The 25581-nt window shown below is 37.8% G+C and overlaps 1 protein-coding gene across 1 annotated transcript in view; it reads right to left on the bottom strand.

Annotated features, from left to right (window-relative positions):
* The window catches only part of FAF1 (Fas associated factor 1), a 514789-nt gene that overhangs the window by 303080 nt on the left and 186128 nt on the right, over positions 1–25581 (bottom strand). The window contains exon 4 of the mRNA XM_007459639.1: positions 18007–18218. Coding sequence (XP_007459701.1) covers positions 18007–18218 — 212 coding nt within the window. The remainder of the gene's footprint in view (positions 1–18006; positions 18219–25581) is intronic.

Raw genomic sequence — 25581 nt, 5'->3', positions numbered from 1 at the left:
ACTGATGAAAGAAATTAAAGATGATACAAATAGATGGAGAGATATACCATGTTCTTGGATTGGAAGAATCAACATTGTGAAAATGACTCTACTACCCAAAGCAATCTACAGATTCAATGCAAACCCTACCAAACTACCACTGGCATTTTTCACAGAACTAAAACAAAGAATTTCACAATTTGTATGGAAACACAAAAGACCCCGAATATCCAAAGCAATCTTGAGGACGAAAAACGGAGCTGGAGGAATCAGGCTGCCTGACTTCAGACTATACTACAAAGCTACAGTAATCAAGACAGTATGGTACTGGCACAAAAACAGAAAGATAGATCAATGGAATAGGATAGAAAGCCCAGAGATAAACCCATGCACATATGGTCACCTTATCTTTGATAAAGGTGGCAGGAATATACAGTGGAGAAAGGACAGCCTCTTCAATAAGTGGTGCTGGGAAAATTGGACAGGTACATGTAAAAGTATGAGATTAGATCACTCCCTAACACCATACACAAAAATAAGCTCAAAATGGATTAAAGACCTAAATGTAAGGCCAGAAACTATCAAACTCTTAGAGGAAAACATAGGCAGAACACTCTATGACATAAATCACAGCAAGATCCTTCTTGACCCATCTCCTAGAGTAATGGAGATAAAAACAAAAATAAACAAATGGGACCTAATGAAACTTCAAAGCTTTTGCACAGCAAAGGAAACCATAAACAAGACCAAAAGACAGCCCTCAGAATGGGAGAAAATATTTGCAAATGAATCAACTGACAAAGGATTAATCTCTAAAATTTACAGGCAGCTCATGCAGCTCAATAACAAAAAAATAAACAACCCAATCCAAAAATGGGCAGAAGACCTAAATAGACATTTCTCCAAAGAAGATATACAGACTGCCAACAAACACATGAAAGAATGCTCAACATCATTAATCATTAGAGAAATGCAAATCAAAACTACAATGAGATATCATCTCACACCTGTCAGAATGGCCATCATCAAAAAATCTACAAATAATAAATGCTGGAGAGTGTGTGGAGAAAAGAGAAGACTCTTGCACTGCTTGTGGGAATGTGAATTGGTCCAGCCACTATGGAGAACAGTATGGAGGTTCCTTAAAAAACTACAAATAGAACTACCATATGACCCAGCAATCCCACTACGGGGCATATACCCTGAGAAAACCATAATTCAAAAAGAGTCATGTACCAAAATGTTCATTGCAGCTCTATTTACAATAGCCAGGAGATGGAAACAACCTAAGTGTCCGTCACTGGATGAATGGATAAAGAAGATGTGGCACATATATACAATGGAATATTACTCAGCCATAAAAAGAAACGAAATTGAGCTATTTGTAATGAGGTGGATGGACCGAGATTGTGTCATACACAGTGAAGTAAGTCAGAAAGAGAAAGACAAATACCGTATGCTAACACATATATATGGAATATAAGAAAAAAAATGTCATGAAGAACCTAGGGGTAAGACAGGAATAAAGACACAGACCTACTAGAGAATGGACTTGAGGATATGGGGAAGGGGAAGCTGTGACAAAGCGAGAGAGACGCATGGACATATATACACTACCAAACGTAAGGCAGATAGCTAGTGGGAAGCAGCTGCGTAGCACAGGGAGATCAGCTCGGTGCTTTGTGACCGCCTGGAGGGGTGGGACAGGGAGGGTGGGAGGGAGGGAGACGCAAGAGGGACGCGATAGGGGAACATATGTATATGTATAACTGAATCACTTTGTTATAAAGCAGAAACTAACACACCATTGTAAAGCAATTATACTCCAATAAAGATTAAAAATAAATAAATAAAAATTAAAAAAATTAATACATTTAACAATACCTCTGTTTTATATGTGGTTGAGGTACAGTGTTTTTATTTATTAAATTTTAGTCAGAGTCGCTGAACAATGGAATTACTGCCTTAAAATTAATGAGCATCCCACTGCTAAAAGAATTTAAGCACACACTAGATAACCCTAAGACAAAAATGTGGAAAAGACTGCTTACTTCGTGGTCAGCTCGACTAGTTTTTACAGTTCCCTCCATATCGATTAATTTTCATGAACCAATGAACTCACTTACTTATTCTCTTATGTCTTATCTTAGTAGGGCCCTAGGATTTTCAGAATGGTAAATGAATATTGGCTTCAGCTTAAACTCACTAGCTGCATTAGCCCCTAACAAGAGAGTCAGCCTGTCCTTTGAAGCTTTGTAGTCAGGCATTGACTTCTCTCTAGCTATGAAAATCCTAGATGGCATCTTCTTCTAATATAAGGCTATTTTATCTATATGAGAATCTGTTGTATACTGTATTTACCTTCATTAATTATCTTAACTAGATCTTCTGGCTGACTTCCCATAGCTTCTACCTCAGCACTTGCTGCTTCACCTTGCATTTTCTTGTCATGGAGAATAAGTGTCTTGTCACTTATTCTCTTATGTCATCTGGCCATTCCACCGTCTCTCCATTTCCTTGGGCCTCCCTAATCCCTGAGACACAACAGTATGGAAATTAGGACAATTAATAACCTTACAATGGCCCTACTTATTCTCACTTACTTATTCTCTTATGTTATGTTACTTATTCTCTTATGACATAAGAGAATAAGTACTCACATCTATAATATGGGGATACAGGTTCTGGCTATGTCAAGGTAATGTGAAAATAAGTATGTCAATGAGTATAAAAGAGCAGAGGCAGGGACTGCGGTAGGCTCAGGAGAGGGAAGTGTAGCATGAATCTGTCACTGATAGAAAAGGAGAAGTTCTATTTAAGTGGACTTTTCAGCTAACTGAAGACCACAACCGCAAGTTTATGCTCATGACTGCATATTCCTCCAGACACACCATTATGATTCCTGCCTCTGTGCTTTTCCTTGCCTAGAATAAACTTCCTCACACTTTGCCCACATGACATACTTTAACTCGTATTTCATAGCCTGGTCCCTCTCTGAAATCTTTCCTCACCAACCTTACAACTGAATTTATTCCCTTCCCGTACTCCCACGTCACCAACTAAAATTGAATTGCTTCCTTTTCAATATTCTCATAGCATTCTGCATGTATTTTCATAATAGACATTATTTTATTGGAAAGATCATGAATTCTAGATTCATTTAAGACTGAATTTGTGGTTCAGGAATTCTCTGAGCCTCTGTTTATTCATCTTCGAAAGGCGGATAATAACATCTGCCTCACAGTGTTGTGATAAGCGTTGTACGAAACTAAGGAGAGTGAGCATAGTGGCTGGTGTATGGGAGGTAATGTGTATTATATGTATGTGTGTGTGTGAATGAGTGAATGAATGAATGAATAAGTGTCCGTTATTTCCATGTCTTCTTCCTCCCTCTATCTAGATAGACCATGGAGTCTTCTGGGATAAGGAATGTCTTATTTACACAAAGCCTAAGAACTTAGCATAATATTAAGCCCAAAGTAATCAAAAAACATCTATAATAAAATGACCTATTCTGATTGCACAAAGGTTGTTTGGAATTTACTTCCTAATTTTCAGCAGTAATTGCTAAATATGTGACCTTGGGAAAGTACAGTGTTATTTACTATTACAGGCCTACCTCATTTTATTGCACTTTGCAGATATTGCATTTCTTACAAATTGAAGATCTGTGGCAATCAGAAAGTCTATGGCAGCCATTTTTCCAATAACATTTCCCAATTTCATTCCTCTGTGCCACATTTTGTTAAGTCTCACAAAACTTCAATCTCCATTATTATTATAGCTGTTATGGTGATCCGTGATCAAGTGATCTTTGATGTTACTATTGCAATTGTTTGGGGGCACCATGAACATTGCCCATATAAGACAAGAAACTTGATGTTGTGTGTACTGTGACTGCTCCACCATCTGGCCATTCCACTGTCTCTCCATTTCCTTGGGCCTCCCTAATCCCTGAGACACAACAGTATGGAAATTAGGACAATTAATAACCTTACAATGGCCTCTAAGTGTTCAAGTGAAAGGAAGAGTCATGTCTCTCACTTTAAAATCAAAAGCTGAAAATGATTAAGTATAGTGAGGAAAGCATGTCAAAAGCCAAGATAGGCCAAAAGCTAGGCCTCTCGCACCAAACATTATCCAAGTTGTGAATGCAAAGTAAAAGTTCTCGAAGAAAATTAAAAGTGCTACTCTAGTGAATACCCAAATGATAAGACAGTGGCCATGTTGGTGACATGTAGTAAGTTCTAGAGCTCTGCAGAGATCAAACTAACCACAACATTCCTTTATGCCAAAGCCTAATTCAGAGCAAGGTCCTACCTCAATTCTATGAAGGCTGAGAGAAGTGAGGAAGCTACAGAAGTATGCAGCTAAGGAAAGAAGCCGTCTCCATGACAAGAAAATGCAAGGTGAAGCAGCAAGTGCTGAGGTAGAAGCTATGGGAAGTCAGCCAGAAGATCTAGTTAAGATAATTAATGAAGGTAAATACAGTATACAACAGATTCTCATATAGATAAAATAGCCTTATATTAGAAGAAGATGCCATCTAGGATTTTCATAGCTAGAGAGAAGTCAATGCCTGACTACAAAGCTTCAAAGGACAGGCTGACTCTCTTGTTAGGGGCTAATGCAGCTAGTGAGTTTAAGCTGAAGCCAATATTCATTTACCATTCTGAAAATCCTAGGGCCCTTAAGAATTACAGTAAATCTACTCTGCCTGTGCTCTATAAATGGAAAAACAAAGCCTGGATGACAGCACATCTGACAACAACATGATTTGCTGAATATTTTAAGCCCACTGTTGAAACCTACTGCTCAGAAAAAAAAGATTCCTTCCAAACTACTACTGCTCACTGACACTGCACCTAGTCATCCAAGAGCTCTGACTGAGATGTACAAAGAGATTCATGTTGTTTTAATGCCTGTGAACACAACATCTATCTGCAGCCCATGGATCAAGGAGTCATTTCAACTTTCAAGTCTTATTATTTAAGAAATACATTTCATTTGGCTATAGCTGCCATAGATAGTGATTCCTCTGATGGATCTGAGCAAAGTAAATTGAAAGCTTCTGGAAAGGATTCACTATTCTATATGCCATTAAGAAAAGTCATGATTCATGGGAAGAGGTCAAAATACCAACATTAACAGGAGTTTGAAGTGGATTCCAACCCTCATGGATGACTTTGAGGAGTTCAAGACTTCAGTGGAGGAAGTAACTGCCAATGTGGTGCAAATAGCAAGAGAACTAGAATCAGAAGTAGAGCCTGAAGATGTGACTGAATTGCAGTGATCTCGCAATTAAACTTGAACAGATGAGGAGTTGCTTCTAATGGATGAGCAAAGAGAGTGGTTTCTTGGGATAAAATCTGCTACTAGTAAAGATGCTGTGAAGATTGCTGAAATGACAACAAAGGATTTAGAATATTACATAAACTTAGTTGATAAAGCAGTGGCAGGGTTTGAGAGGATTGACTCCAATTTTGAAAGAAGCTCACTGTGGGTAAAATGCTATCAAACAGCATCAGCCATTACAGAGAGCTCATTTGTGAAAGGAAGAGTCAACTGATGTGACAAACCATTGTCTTATTTTAAGAAACTGCCGCAGGCACCCCAGCCCTCAGCAACCACCACCCTCCTAATCAGTCAAGCAGTCATCAACACTGAGGCAAGATCCTCAACCAGCAAAAAGATTCTGACTCGTTGAAGGCTCAGATGATGGTTAGCATATTTTAGCAATAAAATATTTTTCAATTAAGGCATTTGCATTATTTTCTTAGACATAATGCCACTGCACATTTAATATAGTTGCACATTTAATAAGTTGTATAGTGTAAACAACTTTTTTACATACCGGGAAACCGAAAAATTCATGTAACTTGCTGTAATAGTCACTTTATCGCAGTGGACTTGGAACCGAACCCACAGTATCTCCAAGGTATGCTTGTGTATGTATGTCCGAGCCATTACTATGTATGTTTATTCCTTTAAAAAGGAAAAAAGCTGTTTTATAATCTTTCAAAGGAAGATGATAGGAAATTATCAGAGGAAGAGGAGACTGAAAGATGAATGGAAGAAACTAAAGGTGTTAGAAAACATGAGTCTATGCTTCTGATAGTCATTGCCTTGCTTTACAGACAACAAAAGTGACATAAGGAATAAAAGTAATCAAGTGCACATTACTTTTAAATAAAGTAAAGACATTTTATAAAATGGCAACCTTAAACCACATACCAAACTGACAACAGCAGGGAGTTAAGAATCAGAGAAAGGGAAGGTATTCATTTTGTTCCTTATATACGTCTCCATTTGAAAAATGTTTACTGAAAGTGAAGTATTTAAAAATGTGAAACTAAATCAAAAAAAATATTGCTAATGCATATATAAAAATAAACTATGCACAGTAAGACCACACAGTCAGAGATGCTGCTTATTTATATTTTAAAATGACTTTATATGATGTATGTAAGTCAAATCATTATACTGCACACTTAAACTTATACAGTGCTCTATGTCAATTATATCTCAACAAAACTTGAAAAAATGATTTTATAAATAATTTGGGGTGTACATAATTGTTGGCATGGTGACAACAGACATTAGTTTGCAGACGGATCAAAGAATAATGCTACTAATGCACAACATCTGCTACCTTTTCTCCCCAAAGAACAAGCTATGATCAGTTCTCTTGTTATTTCATGCTAACACCATCTATGTGAGACAAACAAGATTGCTACTCTTTTTTTCTTTAACACGCACTAACAACAGCCAAAAACAGAAAACACTTACATAATGCTTATTATTCATAAAGGGTGGCTAAGGCATAGAGGAGTTAAGGCCTGTGCTAAAAATTACATACTTTACCTGAGTTGCAGAGTCAAGTCCAGAATCCAAGTTTATATATTCAAGACAAAAACTGGTTGTAAATACCCCAAATTATTTTTTCAGCCTCAAAATGCACTTGCTAAATGTTTTCACTCTTTTGATACTCAATCTGATTCTTTTAAACTAAAATGGTATCCAACATAATAAAAGTAGTTTTAAGAAAGTAGATTAAAAACAACAACATATATACAATGGAATATTACTCAGCCATAAAAAGGAACGAAATTGGGCCATTTGTAGAGACGTGGATGGTCTAGAGACTGTCATACAGAGTGAAGTAAGTCAGAAAGAGAAAATCAAATATCGTATATTAACGCATATATGTGGAACCTAGAAAAATGGCACAGATGAACCAGTTTGCAGGGCTGAAATAGAGACATAGATGTAGAGAACAAACGTATGGACACCAAGGGGGAAAAGTGATGGGGGTGGGGGTGGGGGAGTGTGATGAACTGGGAGATTGGGATTGACATGTATACACTGATGTGTATAAAATGGATGACTAATAAGAACCTGCTGTATAAAAAAATAAAATAAAAATAAAAACAACAACAAAACAAGGCAAATGGGGCTTCCCTGGTGGTGCAGTGGTTGGGAGTCCGCCTGCTGATACAGGGGACACGGGTTCGTGCCCCTGTCCGGGAAGGTCCCACATGCCGTGGAGCAGCTGGGCCCGTGAGCCACGGCCGCTGAGCCTGCGCGTCCGGAGCCTGTGCTCCACAACGGGAGAGGCCGCAGCAGTGGGAGGCCCGTGTACCGCAAAAAAAAAAAAAAAAAGGCAAATGGTTTAACTAACAACGGACCTATTTTTCTGCTACATGCTAGAAATGGAACTAAGGCTATGCTGAACAGGCTCAGCAAAAGTAGGTTTGCTGACAGCATTGATTCAACAAACTTTATTGAACAAATACCTGTATGTTAGGTTAAATCCATTGCTAGATCTTAAACATAATAATACACAATAATTCCTACCCTAACGATGACACTACTTTTCACACTAGATAGTATTTTATAGAAGAACTTATGCTTTAAAATAATTCTCTAGGGGCTTGCCTGGTGGTGCAGTGGTTAAGAATCCACCTGCTAATGCAGGGAACACGGGTTCAAGCCCTGGTCCGGGAAGGTCCCACATGCCGCAGAACAACTCAGCCTGTGTGCCACAGCTACTGAGCCTGTGCTCTAGAGACCACGAGCCACAACTACTGAGCCCATGCGCCACATCTACTGAAGCCCATGCACCCTAGAGCCCATGCTCCACAATAAGAGAAGCCACCACAAAGAGAAGCCCGTGCACGGCAACGAAGAGCAGCCCCCGCTCACCACAACTAGAGAAAGCCAGCGCACAGCAATGAAGACCCAACGCAACCAAACATAAATAAATAAAAGAAATAAATTTATTTTAAAAATAAATAAATGAATAATAAAATAATTCTCTAAATTTATTTAAGAAAATCCAGAAGGATTTTGTAATAAAATGAAACTGCAGTAATAAACAGGACACTAAAAACATTAACAGACCAATACAATTACTACTACATGTCACTCTGATATAAACTTCTTGGCTGCCCCTAGGCTTACTTTTATACTATGTTGAGTCTCCCTGGTAATAGCATGGGAAGTGGCATTATCTTATTTAGCATCTCTTTGCCTTTTAATATTTATATATATACAGAAAAATTAGTATTTATCCAATTCCTTAATAAGTAACAGAATATAAAAAATAAGGAACCAATGAAGGATATGAGGAAATTTATATTCTAGAAAGATCACTATAGGGAAACTATGTAAAATACAGACTAGAGGAAGAAAGAAACTGAAAGAATGGAAATAGAGGGAGGAATTATTTTAATAACTTATGAAAGAAATTCATTCTTGAACTGTAATGGAGGGGATCCAAATAAAGGAGGAATTCAAATGATACTGTGATAAAACTAACAGAACTTAATCAAAAGCAGTGAAAGAAATGAAAGAAGAAAAAACTTCTAACAATCCCAAATATCCCTGAGTATACCTTCCACAGTGATGCATATCAACAAACCAACAATGAACAAAGAAAAAGGTGCATGACGTGATGTGTGACTGGCACATAATTTATAATAAGAGAACAACTATAATCCAGAACAAATAAAAAATTGGAAGAGTTTAGAGAAGCAGGAGATACATATCATACAATAATATTTGGTTTACAATTCATTTGGAATCAAATTTTATTTACAAAACGTATGTAACTATTTAAATTGTATTTGTTTTCAAACAGAATAACACAAATGCTTCTAGCCTACCATACTTAGGCACAAGTCTGCTTTTATAGTGAATTAAAAGGCCAAGAGTTTACAAAATGTGATCCCTAGAAATTCTATCATATATTTCTATAACAAAGCTTTAAAATAGTTCATATTCTCCAAACTACAATAGACTTAAAGTGTAATATTAAGATGTATAATCCAGAAGCCAGCATTTTGATCACCATCTTTGAAATCAGCAGTGGATGTCACTCCAACTGAGTGAACCAATGAAAAAGTGGTTCAAGTGATTAAAATATCCATGAACTTTCACTATATGCCAAATATTCTAGCAACAAAAAGAATCAGGTCAATTTGAAAGAGACACTGTTATTTACTCAGTCACATGCCATACAATAGCAGTTAAAATTTATTTAATATAGGACTGCCTTCTAGTTTTCTTAAAACAGATAAAAATCTGAAATAATACTATATAGCACAGGGTATTATACCTAATATCTTGTAATAACCTATAATGGAATATAATCTGCCAAAGTACTAAATCACTATGCTGTACACCTGAAATTAACATAATACTATAAATCAACTATAATTCAATTTTTTAAAAAACTCAGAAAAAAAAGCTACAAGAGAGAGAAAGATATTATATAATGACAAAAGAGTCAACTCACCAGGAAGATGTGCCAATTATAAGCATACATGTACCCCAAAACAAAGAACCCAATATGTAAAGCAAACAGTGGAAGAACAGAGGGGAGAAATATACAACAACACAATAATAGTAGGGGATTTCAATACCGGATAAAACTTCCACAGAGAATATCAATAAGGACTTGAACAACACTGTTGATGAAATGGAACTAACAGACATGTACAAAACATAACAGCCAACAGCACCAGAATACACATTCTTCTCAAGCACACATGGAACATGCTCTAGGATAGATAATAAATTTAAGAAGAAAAGGGTAAAGGAAAAGTGCTATTGATTTTTAGTTTCAGTATATTGTGGCTGGAAAACATACTTGGTATGATTTCAATCTTCTTAAATCTGTTGTTTGTAACCTAACATGTCGTCTATCCTGGAAAATTCACAAATATATAGAAATTAAACAACTTTTGCTTGAACAACCAATGGGCCAAAGAAGAAATCGAAAGAGAATTAGAAAATATCATGAGGCAAATGAAAATAAAACACAAAATACCAAAACTTATGGGATGCAGAGAAAGCAGTACTAAGAGGAAAGTTTATAGTAGTAGAGGCCTACATTAAAAAAGTAGAAAGATCTCAAATAAACAACCTAACTTTACACTTCAAGTAACTAGAAAAAGAGGAACAAACTAAGCCCAAAGTTAGTAGAAGTGAGGAAGTTAGTCTTCAATAAACACTAGAAATAAATGAAAAGAGAATAGGAAAACAACAGACAAAATCAATCTAACTAAGAGCTGATGTTTGAAACAATCAACAAAACTGATGAATTTTCAGCCTAAGCCAAGAAAAAATGAGAGAAGACTCAAATAAAATCAGAAATGAAAAAGGAGATATTACAACTGATGCCACAAAGATAAAAAGAATCACAGAGACTACTATAAACAATTATATACCAACAAATGGGATAACTTAGAAGAAATGGGTCAATTCCTAGAAACATATAATCTACCAAGACTGAATCATAAAGAAAAAGAAAATCTGAACACACTTATAACTAAGTAAGGAGACTGAATCAATAATCAAAACCCTCCCAATAAAAAAAGACCAGCACCAGATGGCTTCATTGGAGAATTCTACCAAACATTTAAAGAAAAGTTAACATCAATCTTTCTCGAAATCTTCCCAAATTTGAAGAGGTAGAACACTTCCATACTCATTTTATGAGGCCAACATTACCCTGTTGCCAAAGCCAGGAAAAAAACACTATAAGAAGAAGAAGAACAACAACAAAAACCAACAGGCTAATATTCCTGATGAATATAGATGCAAAAATCCTCAGCAAAACACTTAAAAACTGAATTTGACAGCACATTAAAAGGATCATATACCAAGTAGAATTTATCCATGGGATGCAAGCATGGTTCAACATATGAAAATCAATCAATGTGATATACCATATTAACAGAATGAAGGGGAAAATATCACATGGTCATCTCAATAGATACAGAAAAAACATCTGACAAAATACCATTTCATGACAAAAACACTCAACAAACTAGGAACAAAAGGAAATTACCTTAATACAGTAAAGGCCATATATGAAAAGATCACAGCTAACATCTTACTCAATAGTGAAAACGAAAAACTTTTCCTCTAAAGATCATGAACAATACAAGGATGCCCACTCTTGCCACTTCTTTTCAGCATAGTATTGGAAATCCTAGCCAGAGCAATTAGGCAACAAAAAGAAATGAAAGGCATCCAAATCAGGAAAAAAGAAATAACATTATCTCTCTTTGTAGATAATATATCTTATATGTAAAGAAACCTGAAGATTACACACACACACACACACACACACACACACACACACACACAAACCATATTAGCACTAATAAATGAATTCAGCAAAGTTGCAGGATACAAAATAGCTATGTTTCTATATAGTAACAACAAATAATCCAAAAGGGAAACTAAGAAAACAATCCCATTTATAACAGCATCAGAAGAACAAAATACATAGGAATAAACTTAACCAAGAAGGCAAAAGACCTGTTCAATGAAAACTATAAAACACTGCTGAAAGACATTAAAAGATGACACAGATAAATGGAAAGACATCACATGTTCATGGATTGAGAGACTTAATATTGTTAAAATGTCCATACTACCCAAAGGGACATACAGATTCAATGTGATCCCTATCAAAATCCCAATGGCATTTTTTGTAGAAATAGAAAAAACAATACCAAAATTCATATGGAACCACAAAGGACCCTGAATAGCTAAAACAATCTTGAGAAAGAATGAAGCTCAAGGCCTCACACTTACTTCAAAACATTTTACAAAGTAATCAAAACAGTATGGTACTGGTGTAAAGATGGAAATATAGACCAATGGAACAGAACAGAGAGCCTAGAAATAAACCCACACATATAGGTCAAATGATCTTTGACAAGGGTGCCAAGTCTACATGATGGAGAAAGGACAGCCTCTTTAACAAATGGTACGGGCATAACTGGATATCCACATGCAAAAGAATGAAATTAGACCTTTACCTTACATCATACCCAAAAATTAACTCAAAATGGATTACAGGTCTCAAAGTATAAAACTACTAGAAGAAAACATACAGAAAAACCTCCATTACATTTATCTTGGCAGTGATTTCTTGGATATGACACCAGAAGCATAGACAACAAATGTAAAAATAGACTAGTGGGACTACATTAAACTAAAAAGCTTTTGTTCAGCAAAAGAAACAATCAACAGAGTAAAAAGGCAACCTACAGAATGGGAGAAAATATTTGCAAACCACATATCTGTTAAGGGGTTATATTCAAAACAAATAAAGAAATTCACAATTCAATAGCAAAAAGTTAAATAAGCCAATTTTAAAATGGGCAAAGGACTTGATTAGACATTTCTCCAAAGAAGACATATAAATGACCAAAAGGTATATGAAAAGATGCTCAGTATCACCAATCATCATGAAATGCAAACCAAAACCACAAGATATCAACTCATACATGTTAAGATGGCCATTATAAAAACAAAAACAAAATAACAGAAAATAACAAGTGTTGGTAAGGATGTGAAAAAATTGGAACCCTTGTGCACTATTGCTAGAAATGTAAAATGTGCAGCTACTATGATAAAGAGTATGGAAGCTCCTCAAAAATTAAAAATAGAGCTAACATATGATCCAGCAATCTCACTTCTGGGTATTAATCCAAAAGAACTGACCTAAATGTCCATCGACGGAGGAATGGGTAAAACTGTGGTGGTACCTATATACAAGGGAATATTACTCAGCCATAAAAAAGAATGAAATAATGCCATTTGCAGCAACATGGTTGGACCTAGGGATTATTATACTAAGTGAAGTAAGTCAGAGAAAGAAAGGCAAATATCATATGATATCATTCATATGTGGAATCTAATTTAAAAAAAGAAAGAAAAGAAACAAATGAACTTATTTACAAAACAGAAATGGACTTACAGATATCAAAAACAAACTTATGGTTACCAAAGGGGAAACATAGGGGGTTGGGAGGGATAAATCAGAAGCCTGGGATGAATACACACATACACTACTACATGTAAGATAGATAACCAACAAGGACCTACTGTATAGCACAGGGAATTCTATTCAGTATTCTGTGATAACTTATATGAGAAAAGGATCTAAAAAAGCATGAATATATGTACATGTATAACTGCATCGATATTCTGTGATAACCTATATGAGAAAAGAATCTAAAAAAGCATGAATATACGTACATGTATAACTGAATCACTTTGCTGTACACCTGAAACTTACACAACATTGTAAATCAACTATACTGCAATAAAATAAAATAAAGCAACAAAGCAACACACACACACACCAAAAATAAGAATTGAAAGCAGTGTCTCAAGAGATATTTGCAATCCCATGTTCACTGTAGCCTTATTCACAATAGCCAAGAGGTAGAAACAACCTAAATGTCCATCAACAGATGAACGGATAAAGAAAATGTGGTATATACATACAATGGAATATTATTCAGCTTTTAAAAAGGAACGAAATCCTGTAATATGCTACAACATGGATGAGCCTTTCACTTATCATATGAAGTGAAATAAGCCAGAAAGACAAATGTTGCATGATTCCACTTATATAAGGTATTTAAAGTAGTCAAACTCATAGACTTTCTGCAGAAAGCAGAATGATGACTGCCCAGGGGGCTTGCAGGAGGGGAAAATGGGAAGTTGCTGTTCAGTGGATACAGAGTTTCACTTACTCAAGATGAAACAGTTCTAGAGAACCACTCTACAACAACGTACCCATAGTTAATAAAACTATACTGTATATATCTCATTTTTAAAATAAAAAGGAATGTATAAGAGAATATTTGGGGGCATGGGGATGGGCACAGGGAGAAGGGACTAGACTAGGGGAGGAATCCAGGCAAAAAAAGGAACAAGTACAAAGGCCCTGAGCTAATAACCTATTCAAGGAACTGAAAGAGGTCCGTTACAACTCAGGCATGGTGAGTAAGAAGGAGAGTCATAATGGATGAAAACTAGAAATGCAGCAGGGTCTGGTCGAGCAGGACTTACAGGTCATGTTAAAAGATTTGAATTTTATCCCCAAAACAATGGAAAGTTTCTAAATGGTTTTAAGTAAGGGAATAACAATCTGATTCATGTTTGGGAATGATCACTCTTTTAACAGACTTGCTTTTCTCTGTAATGCAGCGGTCCCAACCCTTTTGGCACCAGGGACTGGTTTTGTGGAAGACAGTTTTTCCACAGATGGGGTGGGGGGATGGTTTCAGGATGATTCAAGCACATTACATTTATTGTGTGCTTTATTTCTATTATTATTACATTGTAATACATAATGAAATAATTATACAACTCACCATAATGCAGAATCAGTGGGAGCCCTGAGCTTGTTTTCCTGCAACTAGATGGTCCCATCTGGGGGTGACGGGAGACAGTGACACCCAAAGTGTGTTGCTTATGCCCAGTCTACTCCATAATCTCATTTTGGTTGCTGTCACTGCAGAAAACCCTGCTTCATAAAGACAGGATGTTGGAAATGGAAGCAGCCTTTTCAGTGCTTTTGTCGCAATCTCACGATATTCCACCTTGACTTTCATCCAGAATGTATGGAGATCTGAGGTTGTCTCAAACATATTTTTAAGGCCACCGTCATTTGCAATCTCAAGCATTTGATCCTCTTCTAGCACAGACAAAGTCGATTCACCTGGCTTATTCACAAATGGGTCACAGATCCATTCCTTCCCAGTTCAGTCTTCTGTGGTTGGGAAGTAATGCTCAAACTCTTTTGAAAGCTGAGATAGGTGATCACGCACCAGCTGGGAGAAAGAAGGCCCTGGCTCAGTCTCTTTCAAAATCTCTGCTAATGTTTGAAACATGTCAAAATTCCCAATGTTCACTTGTTGCCCCCATAATTCCAGTTTGGCTTTGAATGCAGCCACTTTATCTGCCGACTTGAACACAGTTGTCCTTCTCCCCTGAAGTGACAGAATGAGTTCGTTGAGCAGGTTGAGTATGTCACACAAGTAAGCAAGTTTTGCGACCCATTCTGTGGCACTGAAATGTGCTGCCAGTGGTGACCATTTTTCTAAAAGAAATCTCTGGAGTGGTTCTCATAACTCAGAAACTCTGGCCAGTGATCTACCTTTAGAAAGCCATCTCACTTCTGTGTGTAAGAGAAGACGTGTGTGCTCTGCATCTTCCTCCTCACAGAGCTGCGTGAACAGATGTGAGTTAAGGGCATGTACTTTAAATATGGCTGATAATTTTAATCACATCCTGCAAAACGCTCTTAAGTTCAGGTGACATTTTTCAGCTAGCCAGCATTTCTCTACGGATGATACACTGCGTAGACTTACATTTGAGAAATGACCTCTTTGACCCGAGTTGAGAAACCAGAAAGCCATCCAGTCATGGCAGCTGCTCCGTCCATGCATATACTGACACAAAATGACCAATTCAGTTTTCTTGATATGTAATAATTCAAAGACTTGAATAGTTCTGCAGCTGTAGTGTTGGCTGGCAACAAAAGTGCACATAACATACCCTCATGCACATCCTCCTGAAAAATGTATCGCACAAAAACAAGCACTGTTGCCTTGTTGTCAACATCGGTAGACTCGTCAACCAGGATTGCGTACCACGGTGACTCATTAATCCTCTTAACAATTATGCCTCAATATCCTCTGCTATTTCATCAATTCATCTAGTTATGGTGCTAGCTGAAAGAGGAACACGTGCCACCTTCTGAACTGCAGCCTCTCCTAAAAGTTCACACCAAATGTCCTTAGCAGCAGGCAGGATCAACTCTTCACCAATAGTAAAAGGCTTCTTAGCTTTAGCAATGCGGTTAGCCACTAAGAATGATGCTCTCAGTGCAGACACATTCGATGAAGTGGTGGCCTTCAATAATTACTTCTATTCTTGTGTTCACATTGTTTTCTTTAGAAAAACTCCAAAGGCTTGTCTTTAATGTAGGGTGCTTGGTCTCCATGTGGCAAAGCAGTTTTGAAGGCTTCACAGGTGCATTGGATAACCGGTTGCCACATATTATACAAAGCGGGGTTGGAGAATGTCAATCACCTGTTGCAATGAACCTGTAATTTAAGTAGAACTCTTGGTATTTTCTTTTAAATGCAGCTTTCTTTTTGTTGGCAACCTTAGACTCTTCTGCTGTCTCATCATTGGGTCTTCCCCCTTTTCAAAGAAGCTCTCCAGCGACGTTTGTTTTTTACTCATTTTGGCTAGGGTTAGCTTGTGGGCTTAACAAAACTTTGAGACAAGCGCGCAGAGTGGGAAAGAGGCGCGGATAGAAGTGGTAAATAAAATAATGGGCGGGCCACTCATGGACTAAAATAAGTGTTGGATTCTGACTTAAAGCCTGCCACCAGATGCAGCTGTACAATTGAAGTACATCAACTCACTTGCCACTATAAAGCCTTGCTTAATTGTCACTTGCCACTCACTGATAGGGTTTTGATATGAGTCCGCAAGCAACTGATTTATTACGGTCTCTGTGCAGTCAAACCTCTCTTCTAATGATAATCTGTATTTGCAGCTGCTCCCCAGTACTAGCATCACTGCCTCAGCTCCACCTCAGATCATCAGGCATTAGATTCTCATAAGGAGTGCGCCCTAGATCCCCTTAATTGTCACTTGCCACTCACTGATAGGGTTTTGATATTAGTCCGCAAGCAACTGATTTATTACGGTCTCTGTGCAGTCAAACCTCTCTTCTAATGATAATCTGTATTTGCAGCTGCTCCCCAGTACTAGCATCACTGCCTCAGCTCCACCTCAGATCATCAGGCATTAGATTCTCATAAGGAGTGCGCAACCTAGATCCCTCGCACGCGCCGTTCACAATATGGTCTGTGCTCCTATGAGTATCTAATGCCACTGGTGATCTCACAGGAGGTGGAGCTCAGGCGGTAATGCAAGCGATGGGGAGCGGCTATAAATACAGATGAAGCTTTGCTCGCTTGCCCGTCGCTCACCTCCTGCTGTGCATCTCAGTTCCTAACAGGCCACAGACTGGTACCTCAATTAATAAAATTAAATAAAATTAGGAAAGGATCTCCCCAAAAAGAAACAAAGGCAAAATTTCAGAAATATCTAAAATTTAGATATAAGGCAAAACCGTATTAAAATAGAAATTAATACAATTTCTAGTTCTGCAACATGGATCAAATAATCTGAATCAAACATGAATTCAACATAGCTTCTCTACAGAATTTTGGTAAAGTTTGTCTGAAAATGGCAGGCATACACTATGAGTCTCCTTTGAGAGAACAGTACTACAGCATTTATTTAGCTGGCAGGGAGAAGAAGTGATGGAAATGTCTTATTTCTGATTTCTCATTAATCATAGTATTAAAAATGAAGGAGCTTCAGCTATAAAGTCTGATATCAATATACTTAATAATTCTGGTATTTTTTTAAGCTCTGAGATGCTTGATTTGTATCTGCCCTAAAACAGCTTCATATACCATTCTGCATATGTGGAACAAAAAAAAATTATTCTCAAACTTACCTCAATCTAAAGACAGTATTTAAAATTAGAACACAATAATCTGTATGAAACAATATCAATTTTTTTTTCCTTCTTGTCAGCAGTCAACTCAAAACAAAAGAATATAAACTGAATGTTTACCTAATGAATTATTTGTGGAGGCTATATGGTAGGAAAAACCTTACCAACGGTACAGCTGTCTTCAAGTACCACATCAACATTTCTGTCTCTGTACTCAACCCTGAAGTCCAGCATCCGAGGTTGCCTTTCTACAATTTGCCTAGATGGCATTACAGGTCGAAATGCTGAAGAAGAAGAGGGAGCAGAAGCAGGAGCTGGAGCTGAGTGACTTGATGGATCAAATGCAGGTCCTGATATAGGCTCACCCCCATAGTCACTGAAATATTGACATAAAAGAAGGATTATCATCAACCAAATAACTACAGATTACCACTAAGGACACACTCCATACAGTAAGTCCCACACATACAAACCTTCAAGTTGCGAACTTTCAAAGATGCGAAAGTATTATAAACCTATTACAGCACAATACTATATGGCCAATTGTGTTAGTTGGGTACCTAGGCTAACTTTGTTGAACCTAGGAACAAACTGGACTTATGAAAGCACTCTCGAAACAGAACTCATTTGTACAGAGGGGACTTAACTGTACTTGGCTTGTGTTGTTCTTCATATCAAATTTACCTACCTGTGCATCATGGACTAAGTAAGTTCTAATTCTTCCACAAAATCTCTCCCAATGACTGAAAGCCACATTACTCTCCCTCCCATCCTTGCCTTTCTATGTCTGTTAGCTGTATCACACATATCTCATTTAATTAGATTTTTGCCTTATGCTGTTATGATGCTAATAAAACATCATTTTAAACTCTGTGAATTACTAACAGTGTCTTCTTAACCCACTCTCATTTACTTACCAAATCATTAATTGATTCATTAACTCTACTTTCCACAAAAACTATTCTGAAACTTTACCATCCTTAAACCTCCATTCTCCCTCTCACTCCTCAGTCTTAAAATATATTTTTCCTACTTTGCAGAGAAAACAGATGCCATCAAGAAGAAATTCCCTTACCCTTCTAACATCAAATCCACAAACTAACCTGCATATGCACTCTTTCTCTAAATAGAGAAGACATCGTTCTATCTACGCATCTACTCATTAGCTTTATATTATGGATTATCCCTTTCCCTTCCATTATCTTCAACATCTCCTTCTCTTCTGGATTCTTCTCAGAAACATTTAAACATGGTTGAATCTCTCCCTTCTTAAAGAATAAAAATGAAATTGTGGCTCTGTCCACTTAATAGCTGTCTCATTTGTAAAATAGGAAAATTAATTAAATTTGTAAGGATTAGATCAAATAATGTGTATGAAAAGCTTAGCACAATGCCTAGTACTTAGTAAGAGCCCAAACCTCAAACCCAGTATAGCCAAAGTTTAAACCATTAATGTTTCCCCAAGCCTGATTTTCCCATTTATTCCACATATTAGCTACCCAAGCTAGAAACCTCTGGCATTATCCTCGCCCTCTTTTTCTCTCTCAACTCCCACATCTAACTAGTCCTTTCAGTTTTACCTCCTAAATATCTTTTAGATAAGTCATCTACTTTTCCCCTCCGAAGCTGCCACCCTAGTCCAAGCCACAGTCACCTCTTACACGGATTATTGCAATAGCCTAACTAATCTCTCCATACATACCCTTACCCCCCTGCATTTCATCCCATACCACCGCTAGAGTGAAATTAAAGACAAATGTCTTCATATCATTTTCTTCTATACTCCTCTTTGCTCTTCATATAAATGGTCAAAGTGGCGTACAAGGCCCTATATGATCTGAATCCTATCTACCTTCCCATCTTCATCTTGTGCTACGCTATCTCCATCTCTCTATGCTAATAGCCAGAACAGCTTTTTGTTTTTTGTCTTACCTTGATCCTTCCTATTTCAAGAGGTAATATAAAAATTATTCCTTCTAAGACTATTCTTTCCTTCCCATCCCATCCCCAAATTCCATCTTTCTTCTAGCTAACTATATTTATCTTTCATATCTCAGATTGAGTATTTTTCAACTCAGAGCATGTTTTACTACCTCAGACTAGTTCTAACATCGCACTACTATCAATAATTATGAAGCTCACATTTGTGTTTTTAATGGCTGTATCATCTGCTGAGTTCAAGATTTTATACATAGAAGATATACAAATATTTGACAAACTAATGAGTAGAGAAATAATTATGAAGAATTTGGATTTTTTTTTCTCTGACTTAAGTTATCACATATATATATAGTCACTGTTTTTCCCCCCTCAGTAGGAAAAGGAGGGAGGGAGGAAACATAAGAAATGCTCCCATTAAATATCATTATTGTATAATTTTTCTCCACCACCAGAACTACAAGCTCAGTTCTAAAATATCTTTCTTCTCACCCTGAATTTAAAGAAAAATAATGTGTTGGGGGCCCGAATAGGAACAACAACAAAAATGACCAAAAACTTGCCAAGTTAAGCATTGTTTATACAATTAAGAAGGAGAGAATATTTACATTTACTTCACACTGTTGCTTTGATCAGTGTTTATCAAATTATAGATTACATAATTGATTGAGTTGTGGTAAGTCTTTTAAAGAACACAATCAGAATAAGATTAAGAATAGAAAAGGATAGGATAGAATAGGATAGAAATTATCAGTATCTTTCACTAAATAGTTAGGACCAAGTATTATTTCATAAAACTCTTGATTCTGGGACATATTTGTAATATGTGTATTTTGGATTGCAAATATTTCTCATTGTAGGTCTTGTCAAAAAAGTTTGAAAGTGACTAGCTTAGATCTCACCAGAGTTCAGACACTCTAATCACTGATCCAAAGACAAAAACCTATCCATTCTCCCAGTTGTCAGAGTCAAGGAAAGTAATGTGGGAAGGAAAACATGAGAACAGAGAAAATGTCCAAAGCAGGAAGAATGTCACTGTTTGGAAGCCAAAGTGAGCTTCTAGGCATCTATGAACAGAATCTGTGCAATAATATTTCACATATCTAAATGTTGTCACAACTTCTCAGAACCTAAGAAAAACAGCTAATTAGCAGTTTGGTCACTGACATTGTTTTCCTAACTCCAAATTCATCCTTCTATAGTCTATTCTGTAATACAGGGGCTAGGATTCTGCAAAATTATTTTTCCTTTGGCATATGGTTTCCTGATAGACCTTTGTCAAATAGAGGATACTAGGTAGAGATTAGTAGTTAGGAGGAGGGGAGGAAAGACTTCCTTCTTCCTGTTTGCATGCATTTCAATCAGCATCACCCTACAGCTTTCAGTCTCCTGCTTTTTTCAGCACTCTTATAACCAGCTTCTTGTCACTCCCTCTGAGATATCACTAATGGCTGGACAGTATACATTCCACAGAGGTCTGATCCTCAGCTTCAAAGAGCTCCTCTGAGTTCCAAAGTTCTGTTAATCCCTTTGTTCCCTAGACCTTCAAGCAGTAACTTCCTGAAGCAGTTATTGTATCTAGGTTACTTCAGTTTTACTTTTTTGCTCTTTTAGTCTTCCACACCTGTGTAACCAATCCTACATTAAATTCCCTCTGTTAAAAATACCCTAGTGTGGTTTCATCTTCTTGATAATGGAGGTGCCCCAGGAAACAAAGGATTCAGGAACTGGCTTGATTATGGCCTTGACCTTCAATGCACTGCTGAGCTCCTTCCCAATGGAAAATGGGATACTAGTGATCCAAGCCATGCACTAGCATAATGATTAATTATCATTATTGAAACAAGTGCTGAAGGGAACCAAATGACTATCTGACCTGACCATTATGGTGGTAATAATGATGACAAGAACTATGAGCAGGCTGCTTCTGACTCTAAAGGAGAGCTTACAGAATAAAATGACACACGGGGTTTTTAAATTTCAGTTCAATTCATGATAAGAAAGTTACAGAGTTTCTGAAGTGGCACTTTAAAAACAGATTCTTATTTCTTGTAACCACAGGTATGATCTTCCTAAGAACTGGACTCAGAGTTTAATTTTGCAGCTTGCATACTTACAGTGAAAGTTGAATATACATACTTCCTAAGTCTCTTTTGCGAAAGTTAAGGCACTGTTGTGGAAGGAGTGAGAACCTAAGATGTGAAATGGGGATACCTGAGCGGATTCAGATGAATGTTGGAATCTTGAACCCCTGAAGTCTCTCTGAGCCTCTTCTGTAAGCAGAAGCAGCTCCCCTCCCATGGGCTGAGATTAGCCTCTTTTTTTTTTTTTTTTGCGGTACGCGGGCCTCTCACTGTTGTGGCCTCTCCCGCTGCGGAGCACAGGCTCCGGACGCGCAGGCTCAGCGGCCGTGGCTCACGGGCCCGGCTGCTCCGCGGCATGTGGGATCTTCCCGGACCGGGGCACGAACCCGCGTCCCCTGCATCGGCAGGCGGACTCCCAACCACTGCGCCACCAGGGAAGCCCTGAGATTAGCCTCTTGCTTAAACTATGAATACTCTTACCTGAGACAGTTGCCTTGAAGGGGGATGTCTATTCTCAAAACCTACCTCCACCATTCCTTAGTACCTCTAAAATCAGAAGTAGGCATGTTCCAAGAAAATAAGTACGATGTCTTAACTGAGAAAAGACAGCTTATATCCAAAAGTAATTATAATATTTTGATAAATTATATCAGCAAAAACCTAGGGAATAGTTGTAGAAATGAATTTTAAGTGAGTTTGACCAAAAGAGTTTGAATAGGGCCAAATATAATATATTTGCTTAAGCAGTTGTAAGTACTTCTAATAGTTTCCTTGCCGACTGAATGAAACTTACATCCCAAAGGAGTCTACATTTAATGAGGAGGAAATGCCCAAACGTTCCTGGCAAAATGTAGAAGAAATCCGGATGCTTAGAAAAATATGAATGCTAAAGTGGATTAACCATGTACAACCTGAATATATTATACACACCCTCCTACTACATAATCCATGGGTTCCCAGAGAACGCTGCACTAAAGCACTGAAAAATACATTAGTGAGGGAATCTACATCCTTGAAAAACTCTGTAGTGTCTGTCTTCTGTGGGTTGGGAATAACATGGGGAGATGACACCACTGAAAAAGACTCCCTAATAGGCATGATGAGATCCCAGAGTGCATAGGTCAAACGGCAGAGTTTAACAAGAAAAAGGAGGGAGCAATGATGTTAACGGACAGCATGGACAAAATGTGGCAATCAGAAGATTTCAACCTGCAGAGACCTTTAGTAGTGCTTTATTAAACATGGCACTTCTAAGAAACAAAATGAAAAGTCAGTTGACTAAAATATTACTTGATCTATAAACAACAGAAACCTAGATCTGGCAGCCTAGATCCTAACTTCCATAACTATAATGCAGGGTCACAGTCACTCCCAGTTGCCAAACACAAAGTCCTTGGTCCCCCAAAGACAATGCAACAGAGCCACATATGTATATTGTAAATTTTCCTCTAATAATTCCCCTAAGAGACCTGTAGCCATTTACTAGGGGTTTGTGAACTGAAAAAAGGAAAATATCTAGACCTTTAGGGGATTACTAGATGCTAACTCTAATACTAATTCCCAGGGATACAAAAATGGAAGTTATGGTGGTAAATGAGGTTTTGGCCTAAATCCAATCATACAGTGTTCATTCAATCTATTCAACCTACCCTGTAGTTTTTTCCCCAGATCCCGATAGTTCATATTGACTTCCTAATTCATGGAATTAAGGTTATTATGTAGGAGGAGACAACAGGAAGCAACTAAACTTGCATAGACTTTTTTTTTCCTCTATTTTAATTTGCAAGCACCATGACAAGCATTTTGCTTCCTCTCAGCAGGGTAAACAATATACATTCACTATATTTTCCTGAAGATTATAACACAACTCTCTTGCTCTTTGGCATAATAATCTAGCCTGGATAGATCTTGATAACCCAGGTATTCCACAAAACATTATAGTGATGACAATGTAGATTGGTCCTGAAGAGCAAAAGTAGCAAGTACTTGGATGCTTTAGTAAGATACATGCATGCTAGAGATTAGGAGATACACACCACGAAAATGCAGAGGCCTTCACCTTGGTGAAGTTTTGGGGTCCAGGGGTCAGAAGCATATTACGGTACATGGCTGGCTGCTGCACCTTGTACTTCTCATCAGTGCATAAGAGATATCTAAGCTAACTGAGAAAGAAAAAAATTTGGACTGGGAAAGGAAAAAATGGTTATGTATAATATGCTGGTACCAACCAAAAACAGACTGCTGAAACATTACAATCCCAATCAAAGATATCCCTGAAAGACAGTAGTGAAAGAAAAGCCTCCCAGTGCGGAGAACTTAAGGTTGTACCAGAGGGTGACCACTTCATTTAGATGGAGAAATAACCTGAGATACAAATCTACATTGAATCACGGGCAATAGTTAATGGGTTGCCCAGCTGATCAGAACTTGGAAAGAATACAAAGAAAACTGGCTGACACAGAGGTCTGGGGAAGAGGACTGGAAATGGATCGTTTAGAATGAACACAAAATGTGAATATATGTCATGGGGTGACTGCTATCTACAAGCTATCCACTTAAAAAAAAAATGGCTCTCAATATGGATAAGATGACATTGATCTGTTGATGTCAGTTAGCTTATTCCCTTACTACCCCAGGACTACTCAATGCATTAATGTACAATGTGGCCATGCCAATAGGGATAGAGGTTAGGCATAGGCACAACAGCATCAACTTACCCTCACCAAGTCTGAATCTGGCTAAGGAAACTACTGAGTGCCTAAACTGCAAACAACAGAGACCAATATGGAGCCCTCAATACGGCCCCATTCCTCAGGGGTCTGGTAATGGATCACTTCTATAATGGAGGGGGCAGTGACCTGTTCTTACCTAAAAAGACACTTTTCTGAATATGAAACTGACTCCCCTGACAGCAATGCTTCTGCCAGCACCACCATTCATGGATTTAGGGAATGCCTTATTGGTCTATGGATTCCCACACAGCACTGGTTCTAACCAAGGAACTCATTTCACAGTAAGAGAAGGGCAGCACTGGTATCACTGGTATATACCATTACCCAGAAGCAGCTAGCTTGACTGAACAGTGTAATGGTGAAGATAGTTATGCCACAGGTTGGGAGAGAATATCCTCAAAGCTTGGGGCTCCACCTTAAAGGATGTGGTATATTCTTTATATCAATGACCAAAACACAGTGATATATCTCATACTGCCAGGAAAAAAATGAGTAGGGGAATTAAGTCGTGGTAAGGGTTCCCCTTATTATGCCTAAGAACTTACCAAATTTTTGCTTCCTGCAACTTTGGGCTCTGATGGTTCAGAGATCACAGGATGTAATGTTTCCACAGTACTTCCACTGTATTAGAATTTGAGAATGCCACTTGGCCATTTTATACTCCTCATGCTACTGAATCAACTAGCAAAGGAGGAGGTACTAGCTGGTCTTGATCACCAAGGAAAAAAAATCAGGTTGTTGCTATGCAATGGACTATTTTCTAGGGTATGTCCAAAATTAAGAGTTAATGGGGGGCTTCCCTGGTGGCGCAGTGGTTGAGAATCCACCTGCTGATGCAGGGGACATGGGTTCGTGCCCCGGTCTGGGAAGATCCCACATGCCGCAGAGCGGCTGGGCCCGTGAGCCATGGCCACTGAGCCTGTGCGTCCGGAGCCCGTGCTCCGCAATGGGAGAGGCCACAACAGTGAGAGGCCCGTGTACCGCA

Source organism: Lipotes vexillifer, unplaced genomic scaffold (assembly GCF_000442215.2).
Source record: "Lipotes vexillifer unplaced genomic scaffold, Lipotes_vexillifer_v1.1 scaffold525, whole genome shotgun sequence".
NCBI lineage: Eukaryota > Metazoa > Chordata > Mammalia > Artiodactyla > Lipotidae > Lipotes > Lipotes vexillifer.
The sequence above is the reverse complement of the archived record's forward strand: the minus strand, read 5'-3'. Positions and strand labels throughout refer to the sequence as shown.